Consider the following 17572-nt stretch of genomic DNA (forward strand, 5'->3'; position numbering starts at 1 on the left):
GCAAGTCATTATCAAAACATAGTGATCAAAATTATCGCAGAGCAATACCGGTTTTGCGTAAATTCCGAACAAAATCCAGAGTGTAAGAGTCTTTAGTGCATCGGAATAGTGTAGTCTTCTATCTACTTTACAAAATTTATACGATTTTTTCTTGCTGCGTTCCAGGATAAAATGTAATTTTTCGCGCTTTTTGTTTATTTTTAATAAAATTAGTATCCATTATACAAAAACGCCGTGTAAAGGTAAAGTACGAATACAAGTACACGTTGAGATTTCAAAGTAAGTAAGTGGTTATGTTCGTAGACTAACCCCACTTCTACGCAACGATTTTTCAGTAAGTAGTTATGTTTCTAGGCTACTTTTATTCGGGAAATCTCGGTGTAATTCGATCTGCGTGCATTATCCATTTATGCTCCAATGCGTTTTGCGGCTTTAGTATAGGTATTGGATCTAATATATTCTATAAAACATGTATATTTCGATATACAAGAGCATATTGTTATTTCATGTGGTTAACCGTTGATATAGATGCGATGCGATCGACGCGGGTATACTCTGAAACCGGTTGTCCGTTTATATGAGAAAAGATGCTGTGAAGGACTCTAAAAAAAGCGGCAGTTGAGCAAGACGTAGTTTGCTTACTGCAGTAATTCATTTCACTTGCAGAACTTCTATGGCCAAGCTCCACGTGTGTGTTTCAGAGTAGTTCCAAATGAATGAATTTCATTTTCACGTGCTTGAATTCGTTTTACCATACTGTAAAATACTTTTACATGCCCAAGTTGGGGATTCTCGTTACATTGTCTTCTTGTGTGTTGGTGATTAAATACATTGCGACGCTGTCACTTGGCTCTTAATTGGGTTGTTTCATCTGAAAGAACTAATTTTGTCTGTTATAATACTTTATTAGACTTGTATGGCGAGGCGTCTGGTATCGAGAAGTGAGATCGTAAGCAATCATTGAGTCAGTCGTGATGTCTGGTTGGGAGTGTCGGCCTCTTATATCCAGCAAGTGTAATGTGCCATATTAGGCCGTAAGTACCGTAGGCCCCGCGTGAAGTGTACAAATTTCGATGTTGCGCAAATACCACAAACTTTGCTTGCTTTCAGAGCCGGTAACTAAATGCAAGACAGACTTTACGCAAAATTTGCTATTCTGAAAATTTTGTCAAGGTAATGGTTTGAAAACTTATACTTGAGCACTACGAAATGTACAAGTACTTTATCTTTACACGGCTTTTTTGTAAAATGAATACTAATTTTATTGAAAATATAAAAAAGAGCGAAAAATTACATTTTATCCCGGAGCGCAACAAGAAAAATCGTATGAATTTGTAAACTACTTATTCATGACATAATAATAATTTCGCGTATGCTATGCATACAAATGAGGAAAGTTACATCAACGCGTGTTAACTATCGAGTTATCGAATGATTTTTTCCTTACATCAAAACAACTAAAATGTGTAACTACATTAAAAAACGTATCTAAATGAGCTCCAGGGCATTGTGATTATGCAGCATACCAAATTTCATCACACATTGCATGATGGAACAACTTTAAAACTAACGCAGTTCTATAGCAACTTTTCCCTAAATCTGTCACTTTTTACGTGGAGGGAGTACATAGCGAAGTACTTGTACATTTTGGAGCACTCAAATATAGGTTTGGCCTGCTTGCGCTATACTTAATGAATCATTCCTGTGTCATAAATACTTGAGTTGTTGGTGCGTGTAGACAAAAACCTACTTGAGAACATAAATTTAAAATGGAAAATGCGTGAGCTGGACTAACTTTTTACGTAGTTCGAAATCGCTACTTCTATACATTAATTCAAAGTATTTGTCAGTCATCGCAGCACCGCTCATATTGCGCACCATCTATTTATTTCACGGATAACAAATTACTCCTGCTTTTATCAGAGGATACTTTCTTAGGGTTTGCCTACTAACAGTACTTAGTTTAGATTAATGAAAAATATAAAGATTGAAAATAGATCACTGGATTATAGTTTACAGAAAACTCCACAATTCTATGTGACGTCCTTCCATGCCAACAACCTACGAACTATTCGCCACCTCATAAACACTTGAGTAGGCCTCCATTTGATGCGTGTGGGGAAAACCTAGCTAAATTTTCATATGCATTTAGTTTCCAGCTCTGAAAGCAAGCTTGGTCTATGATCAATAGCAACTTTTGCGTAAACTCCGTTCTATTTCACTTCATACCTACACAATGTAGATAGTCTATTCAAATAATTCGATGTATAATTGAACTTTCCTCTGCATGATCATTAGGGCTTCTATTTTTTGTTGCAGGTCAACTTTGTTGTAGCCGAAAGCGGTAGTATCTAGCAACAAGGTTTAAATGACTCGCCTCCGGCGTTTATTGACCGTATTCTCGTCATGCAAAAATGATGCATGTATTAGTATGAAGCTCAGATGCAGCAAAGTGTCTGAGACTGCCTGTAAAAATGATGCGAAGCAGCGACTCTAATTTCCCGGCTAGAGTGGCCCTTGCTTCAGAGTGGCTCAAGATTTACGTACTCATGCTTGATTTGTTTCCATAGCCCCGGCCTTGGGAATCGCTTGTATGCGTCCAAAGAAAATAAGTCGTGAAATGTGGAAACTGTAGAAACCATTAGGAATCGCGTACCTGCCGCGAAAAGTTTGTTTAATTGTAACGCCGAGAATTGTGCGCCTACGGCTAGTCCGTTGGCGTTTTAGCGCTGATTAAATTATCCTTATACTCGACATGCAAAGTAAATTTGCAGGTATTGGAATGAATTCAGTTGTAGTGTGCGTTCATATTAGGTCATGAAATGCGGAGACCTCGGCAATCGAAACCACGATCTGTCTGCGCTCAAAATCGCATTTTATATGAATTAATTAATTAGTGATGATGTGTAGAATTTTAATACATCATCATAGAACCCCACGCCTAGTTCAACGTTGATGAGTGTTATCTTTGAATATCTGGCAAATATAGTATTCTATTAACATCATAGCTTTCGAAATTTATGTGTAATCTGAATGTTATTTATATCCAAAAAAGTAAGTTATTATATTAATATTTTCAAGTCGCAGCGCTTAAAATCACATTTTATATTAATTAATTAGTGATGATACATTTCAAGTTATTCAATACATATTGTTAAATATACATGGAAAACCGGTATTGAAATTCACAAAACAATGAAATTTGCTCATAAATACACACGATGTGGCAGTGGCAGGTGACGTGGCAATGGGTATCCTGTAGGCGTGACAATGGGCGTCATATAGGCGTGGCAATTAGGATGACGTGGCGTTCTCTGATTGGCGGGCTATGTGGCAATGGATGCTGATGATGTGGCAATGGGTGTGCTATAGGTGCGGCAATGGGCGCATGATGTGGCAATGTAGGCGTGGCAATTAAGGAGACGTGGCCTTCTGGGATTGGCGGGTCTATAACCCAGATACCCTCACTACTAATATCCTACACTATTTGAGAAATTTAATTTGGGTACCGCGCTAAGACTAAAGGATTCGATTCGAGTCCATTCATTCCGAAGCTGTGAAAAAAATCCCCAACTTTGGAACTTTAGAACTTTGGAACTTTAGTTCAAATTTAGCTCAATTATCGTGCAATCGTCATCTGTCTCGTGCAATCTCAAATTCCGACGAATAGTTTACTGCAGTTACTACTAAATAAATACAGTCCACCCTCGAGATTACCGGACCACGACTGGCCTATCGAATCGATCTCGCTTTCCATGAATTGCCGCCCTATTTATTGTCGCTTTATTTCCTATACTATCTTCTTTACTTTTATTCAGTGTGCATGTCTCCTCTTTACATCGCCTAGCTAGGCCAAGGTGGGTGTCCGTTTCCATAGACTACTCCAAGTCGCTTCGACATCTTCCTGTCTTTTCATTGTATCGAATTTTTGTGATCTATTGAACTGATAAAATTGCTAATAAACCAATGATGATGCCTACTCCTTTAAAATACAGAACAGTATGGCAATAACGCACTCGTTCAACAAGGTGATGCCTGGCGTAGGCCTACTCAAGTACGAGCGTACATGCTACATAGCAGGGAAGTCGCCCAATTCTGACTATTCGATCGCTTACATCCCGGTCTACTCGATTATGCAGACATGTTATCTCAAAATCAATAACTGCTTTTTGTTGTATAAGTAGTATTCTCCAGTGGATGCATACCATACATTTTGTATACATCATTTGTTATTAGGGATCTATTTTAGCCACCTGCTTCCAAGCAAAATGGAATTGGTAAAATTGCATTCATCAGCCGATTAAATATAGTAATGATCAATCCTATATCTCAATGCTTTATCTGTGCCATTAGTAATGCTGTGTTAGCCCGCACTTGTGCCCTAGCTCAATACAGAAACCTTGAATTGTTGCAATATCACCCAGCAGGATTAGATTATATATAGTTCACATTTGAAATATTGTGCTTTCTTATAGCTTGATCAGACAATAAGGATGTATGTGTAACCCTGATACACATGTGCCACTGCATTATGTTTACGTCGGACAGCAGACATTCAAAACAATAAAATATTTTAACAATTTCCCTGAAAACCTTGACATAGTCAGAGATGGGCAAAGAGAAAATGCCACCCAGAATCTGACGATGATGCGGGTAAGAGACTAGAGTATAGATTGGAGCTTTCGTATGTTGGCTGACTATTGCTCAAGTATCAAACTAGACAACCTACAGAAATATGGGTTATTAGCGTCAATTTGAACCTTGAAACTCGCAATTTAATTTTCTTGTAGACCAGTGGTTCTCAACCTTTTCCACCTCGCGGTTCGGTGAAATTTAAAAAAAAAATGTCTGGCGGACCGGTGAACTTCCAGAATTGAAATGAAGCCAACAAGAAAAGCATGCAACCGTTTTTTGAAATTATATGGTGCTAGAGAGTAACATTTAGAACGTTTTGATTGTAATTAATTATCTTCATGATGCCATCCATGTGATTTTATGGTAGTTGGTCTGCTGAGTCGATGTAAAATTTCCTTGTCCAGATGAACGTGCTACCGTCAAGAGTAGTTTGCAGTCTTTCGCGCCGAAGGCTGTGGTTTTACCCGACCACGCCAACTCGAATTATATTCTTCTCTTTGAGAATATCGAGACAAGATGCGTTTCGGAGTCGAGCTAAGCACCTTGTCGTGCTACCTTGCTCCTTGCCCACTGCCACCAGGCGCATATGCTACTCTGGCAACTACGAATACAATGCGTGGCGCAAGAAAACACCTTACAGCAACTATACCGGCCATATCTGCCGAAAAAGCACTTCGTCAGCCCAGCCCCAAAAGCGCTGGTCTCGGGTTACACATGGCAATAAGCAAAACTTCTGGGGGATTCGCCCCCAGACCGTACAGCTGGGGGGATTTTTCACCTGTACTTGTGAGCAAATTCATTGTACTCAGTGTATGCAAGGAGTTTGAGTAGCTTAATCGCGCCAATAGCGAAAATTTTCCATAATTCATGACTCAATCGGTTTCTTCGCTGCCGGATTTTTTGCACGCCTTTTGTAGTCCCATTTTAGCCTATAATGTTCATTATTATGTGTTGGTACGTCATTGCGCGGTAATGGCTGACGCCCTAATGCCTATTTCTATAAATCATGCGTATTTCTTCGGGAATGGCACCTAATAAGAAATTCATTTAATGACACTAAATCGCGCAAAGCACGAAAATAAATGTAAAATGTTTGAAAAAGTTTCAGAAAATTACGCTATGATTTATGTTCATCACGGTTGTAATGACTCGAGTCATTTAGAAAAAAATGAAAAATGACTCGACTCGACACATGCGGTCCGCGGGACGCGTGTTTGAGACCGACGGCTTCGGGGCTCGGCCCCTGAAAAGTGACACATATACCCCATCATATTGCGGCAACAACCCCGGTTTAAAATCAATAATCTCGAATCTGTAAAATCTATGAACTAAGAGATGATTTCGATAACGTCCGACCTCTAGAAATATCTTCAAAGCATTAGCGTAGAACGCACTTCGTTAATAACTTTGCCTTTAATTCAGCCTGATGACATATAACACTCACTCTACTTTGAGAAATATGTCTTTCTTACGATAGATGTGCATTGTCTTGTTTTAGTATTCTATGTCTTCGCCTAAATAAAGATATTCATTACGCGTTTACGGTTGTAATTTGGAACTATGGCGCTGTTGCTGTGAATGATGTAATTCCAATTTGTCATCACTCATTGGTTTCTCGCTGAATTGTAATCGGTAATTATCACTCAGTATACTTTCTGCTGACGAAATGAGTACATTTTATACAATGGATCGCTTGAGAAATTGAATACACTAGAATGGCGATCACATTGTATGACTGTTATAGGCGATGCAGTAGGATTTATTGCGGCAATTTATCCGCAACTTTATAGAACTTGCGCCATACACAAAAACGATTCTGGCTTTGACTTTGACTAGTTACAGATATACGATACAATCTATATTGGCCACATATAATAGTCCTAATAATACTCTTAAGTCAAATTCACGGTGACGGAGTCAACTACAATACGCCGCACCCGCATACAGTAGCCCCTATAGTTAAAACTCTTGAGCCGGCCCGTGAACGTATTTTCTGCTTCTAATCTTGCCCGTGGGGAAAATCATTGCCCACCCCCGCAGAAGCATGCTCCGCACTAGTGACTTTGTTGTGATACGTGATCAGGAGAGCGTACGAGGCATATTTCCAATGACGTGATTCCACATTATGGTGAATTAAATTCCTCTGCGCGTTGCTGCGCATCGCATTTTCTCTACTGTCTACCAGATTGCAAGAACAGGACTATTATGTGCCGATGATTTTGACAACTGAGTATAGATTTATATCGAAAGTTTCGGCCATCCAGCAACGGCAATTTTGGGCCAGGGTTTTGCGGCCGCTGATGCTTTTACATCGCCTTTTATCCGCGGTATGTTGGCCAAAACTTTACGTCTTCCTGTGCCCGGGCGCAGAAGGGGTTGGCTCGAAATGAAAGAGTGTCATAGGCCCGAATCTGCTTGCTCTACACCCTACACTAGATCAACCCATAGTTCATAGACTATGTTTTTCAGAAAAAAAAACACTCGGACAAATGTTACCATAAATTCAAGCCAAAGGTCGGCACACTCTCATGATCAAGCCATATTTACTAATCCATAGTACTCAACACAGTGACCTTGGATATATAAACTTATCGCAGGATTTTTTGCAATAAATTCAACAAATATTACCTGCATATTACCAGATCGTTTTGACACCGTGTCGACCCAAAAATATACCCTTTGCGATTGCGACCCATACTTTAATAATCCTTGAAGAAGTGAAACTTTTCGTTAGAGTAACTTGCGAATGTGATTTTGTAATGATGGTATTTACTATTATCCCCGTGCCCCGCGCTCGAACTGTTAATTACGAAAATGTGATAATTGATCGGCGAAAGAAATCAGAAAGTTAATTTGACGTCATTGTCCAGCCTGTCGCCGGCTCAGACGGGCTGATACACTATATTTCTGCCACTGTACCAGCTTTCGAACCAGACATTTTGTTACATAATACTTATAGTTCACAAATAATAATTCATTACGTTTGTGAGCGACAAATTTTTTGTCGAAGCCACTATTAGTGGTGCGGCGTAAGTTTCTACAATTGCGTCACAACTGCAAAATTTAGTGAGACACTGCATTTGAATTTCCTATTAGATTCATTAGAATTATTCAACGTGAGTAAAATTACCAATTATTTACGATTTTAATTGGCACTGCAAATGTTTGTCTTTCACAAATGGCTGATTAATTTTGCGTATGGTGCGTCAGCTTTATACAACCACTGGCAGCTTCAAAAACATTATATTACGACACATTACGCCAATAACGCTGGGCTCATAAATAGGCTACCTTACCTCAAAACTACCGCAAATTGATGATGCATCAAAAATTCGAATTTCATATAATCGGAATATATGTGATAAATGGCTATCTCTCCTTATATTCTCCACTACTCGTCACAGCGCCCGAAAATAAATATCGCAAATTATCACAAATTTCTGAATAATTGCGAAATAAGTCATTCGTGACATTTATTATGTTCCCATTCGGGCTGACATTTAATTGCCGCGAATTGCGAAGTCCGTAAATTCAACCTAACTACAAGCAACCTGCTTCAACGGCGTCTTCACCACTGTATTGATCGTATTTACATTGCACCGACCAAGTAATAGCGTTCTTGGACAATAATTTTACGCCTCATGCGTTTGAATAAATATCGGTTACGTTGCTACGATCTCTGTAAAATATTGGAACGCGGTAGCTGTCACAATCCAGAAAAGTAGTCTAGCGTGCAAACCATTCGCTTATATTGAGAATAACCACCGTTATATTTACTTGGTATATCCCTGTAAGATATATTGCACGGGTTCTTCGAGAATCAAGCCGCTGGTAACTGGTAAGTCGTTACACCCATTGGTATTAGCGTGTCGCCAAACTAGTTAAATTATAACCCGACGCGAAATTTTAGTCACACTGTTAAAATTTTCTATCTCTCTGAATTTATGAGAGCCATAGTATAACGCAATCTTGATCACGTCTCAATCTGAATTGAGCGTGCGCTATAGTATACTATGAAATGGACAAGAATTAGAAGTTGTTGATCCATTTACATCTTATTTCCCACTCACTACATAAGGAATTCGTGAATTCCTATCATTTTCAGCTATTCTGTCAAAGCCAGGGGTTCGTAGTCATGATGCGGGCTCTGCCGTGCATTCGCGTTGTTTCGTCGTTGCTTAGCAACGTAAGAAGGCAATGAACGAGTGTCAAGAAATAATAGTCTAGTAATAGTCTAATAGGTTACTGTTTATAAGGCATTTCAAAAATACTTTTTTCAAATGCCACTATAATAGATTGCCTGAACAACGCAGCACACCATATGCGGTTTAATATCAATTCGAGCGAAATCGAAGTCGTTTTGAAAAAAAGAGGTAGGCTATTTGGATTGGCAATTACTTTACTTTTTAGGATTACGGAGTAGACTGTAGCATATATATATAGTGTTATTGTTTCTGCGCAATTTCGATCTTGTTTACGATGTTCCATTCTCCGAATGATTATCAGATGACGTTAGCCAAGATCTGCTATAAGTTCACAGGCGTTGTGGAGGTGAGTCACTGTGAACGATTGATTTCCGTCCTCGCGCCCTTAATCCCCAGTTTACACATGATCATTCATCCTACCTTATACAAACACTCTCGATTTTTCGAAATATGTAGGCCTATCACGGTAACTGAATATACTTTGAAAATTTGCAGCCATCCGTAGTGTCATAAGCATTTTTTTTTATTTTAATAATGGTTGTATGGTCACTGTCCAATGTCCATAGATGTTGCTGAAGAAGCAAATTTTTCAGGATTTTTTCTGCCTCCTCGACTAGAATCATTCTGCTCAGCCGTCCAACTACGCCTTGACTGTTCACCCGGAGCAGCGATATTCTATTGTGAAATATTTCCAGTAGTCGGGGAGTTAGTTTATTCACTATACTTGCGATTCCAATTAGTACCAAACTAGCACAACACATTTGTGTCCACAAAGGCATACAACACCATGCGTAATGCGTATCCATGTGCATTCCTTTCTCTGCCCACTTTTCTTGTTTTGAAAGAGGTTATCTACCGAGGCTACTTTGATATCGATTGAAGCTGTTCTACTGTCAGTTACCTTTCCTACAACACACTAAAATACATCGGTAAACTGCAAACTGTGTTTATTCAAACATATGGAGACAGGAGGCTGTGTAGCTATAGGGTTGCCATCGACATGAACCTAAAAATAAGGACAGTCGACAAATTAGATGGCATGAAAAAGCGTTTGTATACATAATTTGTATTCATACGAGCCGGTGCATATCACATTCCATACTTTTGGCCAGAAATAATCCACTTCAGCAACTCCTTGTCATTAGAAAGTGCTTCATGATTCTCACTACAGCGCAGGTCTAGGTTTACATTTACTTAGGCCGAAACAGAACATCGTAACCCCCCCCCCAAAAAAAAAACCGTCGCTTATACTCTTGGTCCTGGCCGAAAAAAGTTATTTGCGATGTTGGAATCGGGAAATAATGCTTTGAGCAATTGCGAGGTGCAATCGTAGGCGAGTAATGGTTGCTGGGAATGCTGGTGTCTGACAGTATGGAATGGTGGTTCTCAACCTGGGGGCGCGCCCCCCTGAGGGCGTGAAAGCTTCTGAAGGGGGAGCTAAGAAGCGGTCAACAGAAAAAAATCACGGTCTGCTCGATTTACCTACAATTCACGCATGTTTCTCTATATAATATTGACCTATTTTCACATTTTTTAATTCTCTCATAAACAGTCATAACCTTACATGCCATCAAACAATCTGTTGGGGTTGCTATCGTCCCGATTGGATTTTGTGATATGACGATAAGGGGGCGATAATTTTTTCACTATCAAAAAGGGGGCCTGTCTGAAAAAAGGTTGTGAACCACTGCTCTACAGCACCTGCCTTATAGTCTGTGGTCGTTCGTGCTGATCGACTTGTGGAAAAATTATTCATTGACTGGCTCAAATTAATCATTAAGACACACTATTTGTGTTATGAATGTGAGTTGAAATAGCGGTCTTTCCTATGGTCTCCGGGTTAATGTCACAATTGCAGATATTGCAATGAGCGAAACACTCACCCTTCAAGCTTCGTTAGATACCTTTGAATTATTTCTCATAATCGTCACGAAAAACTTTTTTACGCCTGCTCATTAACTAATCATATTTAGCCTTATTAGTGGCTAAAACTATATGCGCAAGTGCAACATATAATTTAGATAAATCTATCAATGTTTTATATAGCTTTACTACTGTCCAACCAATGTGTCGACTGCACAGCATGCGCCTTTTTTCACTACGCAATAAAAGCGGCCTTCTTCACAGCTTGAGCTTATTCTGCTGTAGACCGAACAGCAGAAACCTGGTAGCCTGCTGATGTTTACTGCTAAAATGTCGTCCACTGCGGTAGCTGGGTACAGACGAAACTGCTATACCACCACTCACTGCCCCAGCTATCTCACCACCAAGAAGTGAAATCTTGTGGTGTGTAAGTCACAAAAGTTCCTATCATTTATGATGTCGTAAAATCTCAACGCAAAAGCATAATTTTATAATTTTATGCAACCCAGATACCAGAGGAAAACCATCGTAGTTCTGTAGTGGTTGAAAATAAGACAAAATAAGGAAGCAGGTCGAAAATAAGGACATTTCTTAGAAATAAAGACAGTTGAGTTTTCTAAGACGTGGCCCTTCAAAATAAGGAGAAATCTTAGAAATAAGGACGGTATGGCAACCCTGTAATATAACACAACTTAACTAGATATAGATCCAAATCTTGTGACAGCACAACCAGTTTGATATGAAACCAAATGTGATTAGCCAGATACGACAGCGTGGTAATGAAACGATTCGAGTCAAGATTTTTAGTGACTAGACTTGACTAATGTCATATTCTAAAATACCGGTATGCAAAATTACTAAAGTCGATATGAGACCATTTGTGTATTGACCTTGATCAGAATTGAGCTCGAAAATGAACAGGTAACACAATGACTTGGACTCAGACCCGAGTCTCAACACTGTGACTATAGACCGAAACATTTGAACCCTGACTATGTCTCGAACTTGAGTCGGTGCTGAATTGAAAATGTCTAAACTTGACCAGAGTCAAAATCTAATGAAGTAGAGTTGACTTATGACTCGGTACCTTGTGACGTGGTTTTAGAAGCCTAGGATATGGTCATCTTTTAGCTTGAGACTCGAGTGACAAAATTATTAAATAGGCCTCTAACAAAAACTACCGCCTCGCTGATTTCGAAAATTAAAATTATAATTTGGTCTGGGCACTGCAATTCCCTCAAAATAACCCTAACATTTGGTGGCGAGATAGCGCAGTGGTATAATCCGCGGCTGCAAAACCAATGGGTTGTGGGTTCGAGTCCGACTTCAGAATTCCCATACCTAGGTGTTGGAGGTTGATCTAGACTCCTCCTCGCCACCTCATTCGCGTAAGCGGTGTCTTACAAAATGCCTAGAAGTGGGCCGTGGTATAAGTCGGCAGTTACCGAATAAAAATAAAGAATATCGGTCTGATGTAAATGACCATAGTATTCGACAAACACCATGAACACAACAATACAAACAAACAAACCCCAACATTTGTGAAAATCGACTTGGTTTAGCAGCAACAAAATTACCAAACAATGTCCTATCGCGCGGCGTTCAAATTGTTCGCACCAAGTCACGAGGTTTCCGGTCTCAAGTCGATCTTACAAGTCGAGTCATCTTCACTTATTCACCGTGTCAAGTCCAACTCCCAGTCGTGTTGCGGGGGTTGTGTTCATTGTGTTCATAGTTCAGTTTCGAGTTCAGGTAGCCTGTTGAAACCAATTTTTTACAGTTATGCTGGGGTGAAATCGGATGCGTGGTATTCATAATATGCTGATTTTCATCAGTTATAACAAGTTTTGGCACTAATTTTAGGTGTGAGTACTGTTAGACGAAATTCTTTAATATGGAACTTCACTATTTTTCGGAGTTGAGATGAAATGCCGTCTTGACTGCTAGAGTTTTGACTCAAAAAATACCAACTAGAAAACCAATCGCACTCAAAACCATTTTCCCCGGTTACGTTTTTCAAAGTCAAACTTGCTACTGGCAAGGAGCGGGCATATTTCGAAACGAGACCGTCAAAGACTCTGACCCTGCCAGTAGCGTCTTCCTTTGGTTTTCTGGCCTCTCGCCGAAGGCTGTCTATTCTTGCTTGCTTTTTACTCTCAATAGTTTTGTGTGACTTTCCGTTGATCGGACTCGCAGTTGAGTTTTCGGCTATGTCGCACTCGTACCTCAATTTTGACCTTGTCTCCCGAACGGATATTCGGTTTCACATAATTCGGCAACGGAAGTAGTTTTTACCGCAGGCTTTCGTACCAACGTTGCCTTGAAACGCAAGTCTAGTCGCATCTGACCAATATGTAGATCGAATTTTTGTTTCCCGTTCTGTAATCCGAGTTTTGTACCGTTCTCTCTCTTTTCCTGTGAGCGACTGAATCTCCCGATGACTTTCTCTTGAAACTTTGTCGGTTTGGGTTCGATTTTGTGTCGGCATCATTCAACGAGTCAAGTTTTTGTTTGTAGCTTCTGCTTCGTGAGAAATTTCGCTCAACGCTCTTCTTTGAATTCGAAAGTTTCCCTAAAAGGTATGAATCGGTTTAATTTCTCGGCAAAATAGCACGCCCCTCGTATAACAGTAACTTGTTATGCTTTCTGAAATTGCACCACTTATTGAGCTAGGCACAATGTCCAAAGGACACGCATCTGAAATCAGTACAGTATTAACCCTACCGATTTGAGTCAACTAGAGAAATGATTCGTCTCCTGGCCAATAGGCCTGTGCAGAATCGAGTACGTGAGTGATTAGATACTGAATCACACATTAGGTTTCGAGCGCGTTGGAGTATTTGAGCATCACTCATTATCGCAAAATAACCGTATTTGAGATGTCAAAGTTTATATATATTCGAAAATTTCACCACTCGACTTAACTCAACTAACCACTATGTGTTAATTTATTAACTAGAATTATTGTTTCGATTGTATTTCCACTGAGGAAGCCTTGGAACTGCTTTGGTCATATAACAGTATACGAAAGCTGTTGTACAAAACTACGTTAGCGGAAAGGAAATATTTGCAAACCCGCAGAATTTGCAATGAAATAGCCATGGTCAACAAAAAACATATTATTTTTATCATGACGTAGAGCAGACCTTAAATTCTTTGTGGTTGCATGAAAGGTACACATTTGCACTTTCCACATTTCCCATACCCCTATGATATAATAAGTAGCGATACTTGACGCGACGCCTAATATTCGACTCATGGTCCAATCATTCAGGCACTCGATTTTCACAAGCCTACCAATGAATACTACCTGGAGATTGTCAGTGGTCATCAACTCTCACAGAACACCATGTTTCAATACTGAGTGGCAGTATCTCAAAATCTATTCCGGTGGCCAACAAGTTCTAAATCACATTAGGAGCGTATTCTTTCACATACTATTTTAGGCTTCACTGGGTATAATGTGATTGGCTGGTATGCAGACTTGTACAAGCTACCAATCTAATTAGTTGACGGTCAACTAAAAACTATGTTTTGATTAGTTATTGTCGTGGATTTTTAGAAGTGATTTAGTCACAATAGCGTATTAAACTAACTAGTTGCCAACAGCTCGGAAAAACGCGTCATCGTTCGACGTGAATCGTGATCCCATCGCTTAATTGCGTGATGTTCTTGCAGACTTTTCTACCCCAGAGTCATCACTGCAGAGACTGGCGCGGCCCGGTGTCAGGAGTTTACAGCTTCCCCATTTCAACTAGAAGCGCTGTCTTTTAGAAGTGCCGATTATCTATCCAATATTTTTTATCTCGTTAGCAATTCAGTAAATTGCATTATCATTGCTGCCAATTATCGACTATCGTCAGTGCACAGCAACAGATCTAGTTAGCTAGTTGCAAATCTTTAAAGGCAGTTGTTCAAATTTTATTTCTGAGTTTTGTAGTTAAGTAAGCAGATCGAGTTCTAGTTGTGCCTCTCGAACATCTAGTATTTGTAGAAGTCAGCTGGTATATTTTATTTGAAGTAGTGATTAAAGATTCCGCCTCGTTGGCTGAAATATGACCAAGTGTTGTCAAGGAGGAATGAAAGCAGAAAATAGACCAGAAAATGAAAAAAGGCCAATGTGTAACCTAACGTCAAAAAATATCAGCATCATTTGGAAGTTCTACCTGTTTTCCAATCCAAATATCCGTATTCGGCTATGGTCCGCTTGATCAGCCCGAGATTGTCTGGATTGTTATTGAAACTTTTGAAAATCTTCAAAGCGTGCTCAGCACTGCTCATGCTTGTCCAAGGTAATGAACACATTTCCGAGCGGTATTCCAACTCCATCTTCATTAAAATGCTTCAGATCTCGTATCACTCCAGATTTTGAGATAACTAAGCCACGTCAAACTTTTCATTGAGACAGAAGAAGTTCCTGAAAACATAATGGCATCAGTTATTCGAAGTGCTCATAGAGTAAACATGTTAGTCAATTGCAAAGAAAAGCTATACAGTGGAATCTGCTCATTTCAGACACCTTGGTTCCTCTCACTTTTGCCCAAATTAGGCGGAAAATCAATCGTTCGCTTCATGGTTGAGAATAAAGGAGTATATCACATTCAAATTACAGTAATGTTGTGGAATAAATTAATTACAGCTTAGCTATACTGCAGTGATTGGCACGTATCGCATGAAACACACATCAGTTATACCTTGGGGTTAGTTGTGTTGTAGCACAATGTATTTGGATACCAAACCATTCCTTGAATCCCGTATTACTGTGTAACGCAGGCATATAGGTGTCAAATTGGACTTTTTGACATCCAACCAACTGTCGAACTATCAAGCATACTGTACTCAGTACAATTTCACTTTTTATGTTGGACTTCTTCGTACCCACTTTTTTACGAAATTAACTGTGGCTATGAAACTGACACAACCTTGCATGAGTTCATTGTTCAATGTCACTGCAGTAGTGCATGGACTGTCATTGTTTCACTATAATCACTTGATTTGTTATAAAACGAGCGAAGAACTGTTTTTTGTGCCACACAGAAGTTGCAACCCTGTGTTATTGCATGTCATTTAAGGGCCAAATAATGCGATTACCGGGGTTACCAGGTGTCCTCATTAGAGAGATGTTTACACGTGCACTGGGCCTGTAGGCGAAACTGCTGCAAGCAAAAATACAGAACAGCATTTCTCAACTTGAGCAGCCGTGCCGGTAAAATTTCCAAAAACGTCAGCACGGAATGTGATAACAAAAGTATGAGATTCACAACAAAGAATCTGAACATTAATTTAGTGAGAAATTCACCTCTATCGTTTTTATATCACGCACTTGGACAAGATAATTTTAGTTGTCAAAGTGGTTTCCCGACATATGAGCATGCGACACAATGGAAAACGACAGTTCAGCATGGAACACATCAGCATGCGTCACTTCAGCATGTGACTGTATAACCCAAAAACTTACCCTAACCCGAAACATAGCCTAACCTAACCTAACCTAGCCTAACCTAACCTAAACCCTAACCCTAACCCAACCATAAACCTAACCTAACCTACCCCTAACCCGTAATTTAACCCACATGCTCATGTGTCGCATGCCAAATTGTCGCATGCCGAAGCGTCGCATGCTGTAATGTCGCATGCTCATATGTCCACGGACCGTCAAAGTATACTAGTTAGGAGAAAATGCCGGTAATCTAATTGTAAAATAATATGTGAAATGTTTCAAAGCCGCAATTTCAATTCTAATCTAATTTCTGGTTTTCCCGAATGTGCGTAACGAGTCAAGGTTGGTGTCCAGACATTTGTCATCCTCATGCTTATCAGAATGAGGTCTGATCTGATATGAACCGAACATCATCCCATGTCCAAGTTTTCGTGAATTGAGTATTTCTAAGTTCAATCTTATTTGAAAAATATGTGTAACTATGACTCTAATTCTAATCTAATTTGGAAAAGATTGTCTAGGTATAATTCTAGTCTGATTTGTATCCATCATTTTAATTCCAATCAAATTTGGAAAGCTAAAAATGATCTAGTTGTGCAAATCAGGCTCAGCAAATCCCTGGGGTTATCGTGCGAGACCCGGTAAGTGACCACTGCTCTAAGGTAATTATAATTACTATGTATGATGGTAGTTGTGATTCTGACATACCTTCCATTTTTTACCGTTTACAATCCTAGGTTTGTGAACTCAGAGTCGACTTGTGGAGAAAAAGACTTGAATATCCCTGTATGACCCGTTTTGCATTTTCGATCTTCTCACGTTTCTTCCATTCTGTTGCGTTGAGACTTTCAGCGGCTCACGTTCCTACACAGAAAACCACAAGTGGTGAATGTAGTCAATATTGCAATTTTTTACAAGTGGTAATTGGTTAACCGGAGGTGGCTACTTTCGAAGTAGCTTCACGACAAAAGCAAAATGATTCGTGACACTAACACAAAGTACACAGGTAGAATCTTCGTAATATTTTAAATTACTTTGACACAGGGGGCTGTAATTCACTGCGATAAGTAATGCTACTTACCCCAAAATTACTTTCTACTTTTAAAATTTAAATTGCAAAGGTAAGTAGTCTGGTCTGAAAGTAGAAGTGGAAATAATCTAAAAACATAACCACCTGAACTGCTAGTGCAAGTAGACAAAATCTACTGAAAGTTTTCAGGAAACAAAATGGAGTCATACGCCAACCGAGTAGTCATTTTCACAGCAGACCAAAACTTCGAGTTGAAACAGCAAACGTGAACTTTCAAAGTTAGTAGATAATAGCTGTAAAATGAGCCTAAAAGGCTGAGAACCATCAGACGTGTATTATACTGTACCATGCCATAGACCACATTGAAGGTTTGCTAAATATACCGATACTACAGTTTTG

At 39.5% G+C, this 17572-nt stretch overlaps 1 protein-coding gene across 4 annotated transcripts; it reads right to left on the reverse strand.

The window, feature by feature from the left end:
* Window positions 1–11184: 11184 nt before the first annotated feature.
* Window positions 11185–16365, reverse strand: LOC145440023 (uncharacterized). Of its 4 annotated transcripts, none has more exons than XR_013915404.1 (4): window positions 14870–16365; window positions 13052–13275; window positions 12787–13004; window positions 11185–12460 (listed from the first exon to the last, which is right to left on the reverse strand). XR_013915404.1 is itself a non-coding variant. In XM_080317691.1 (4 exons), exons 1-3 carry the CDS (start codon window positions 15036–15038, stop codon window positions 12930–12932), a joined length of 459 nt encoding a protein of 152 aa, XP_080173817.1. In that variant the 5' UTR covers window positions 15039–16365; the 3' UTR covers window positions 11185–12460; window position 12929. The 4 variants fall into 4 exon arrangements, 3 of the variants coding, with proteins under 3 accessions (XP_080173817.1, XP_080173813.1, XP_080173819.1); XM_080317691.1 differs by having other exon boundaries at window positions 12929–13046; window positions 13103–13275; XM_080317687.1 differs by having other exon boundaries at window positions 12929–13004.
* Between the last annotated feature and the right edge of the window lie 1207 nt (window positions 16366–17572).

The sequence above is a fragment of the Botryllus schlosseri genome, chromosome 1, assembly GCF_051294905.1.
Source record: "Botryllus schlosseri isolate E-star chromosome 1, Bs_hap1, whole genome shotgun sequence".
Taxonomy (NCBI): Eukaryota; Metazoa; Chordata; class Ascidiacea; order Stolidobranchia; family Styelidae; genus Botryllus; species Botryllus schlosseri.

Excerpts from the sequence above, each read along its gene's own strand:
- LOC145440023 (XM_080317687.1), bottom strand. The coding sequence starts at position 15,038 with ATGAAGATGGAGTTGGAATACCGCTCGGAAATGTGTTCATTACCTTGG. Across the intron at positions 13,276-14,869 it reads ATATTTGGATTGGAAAACAG|GGAAACTTTCGAATTCAAAG; the intron begins GTAGAACTTCCA and ends CATACCTTTTAG. Across the intron at positions 13,005-13,051 it reads AAAATTCGATCTACATATTG|CCTGCGGTAAAAACTACTTC; the intron begins GTCAGATGCGAC and ends TTGGTACGAAAG.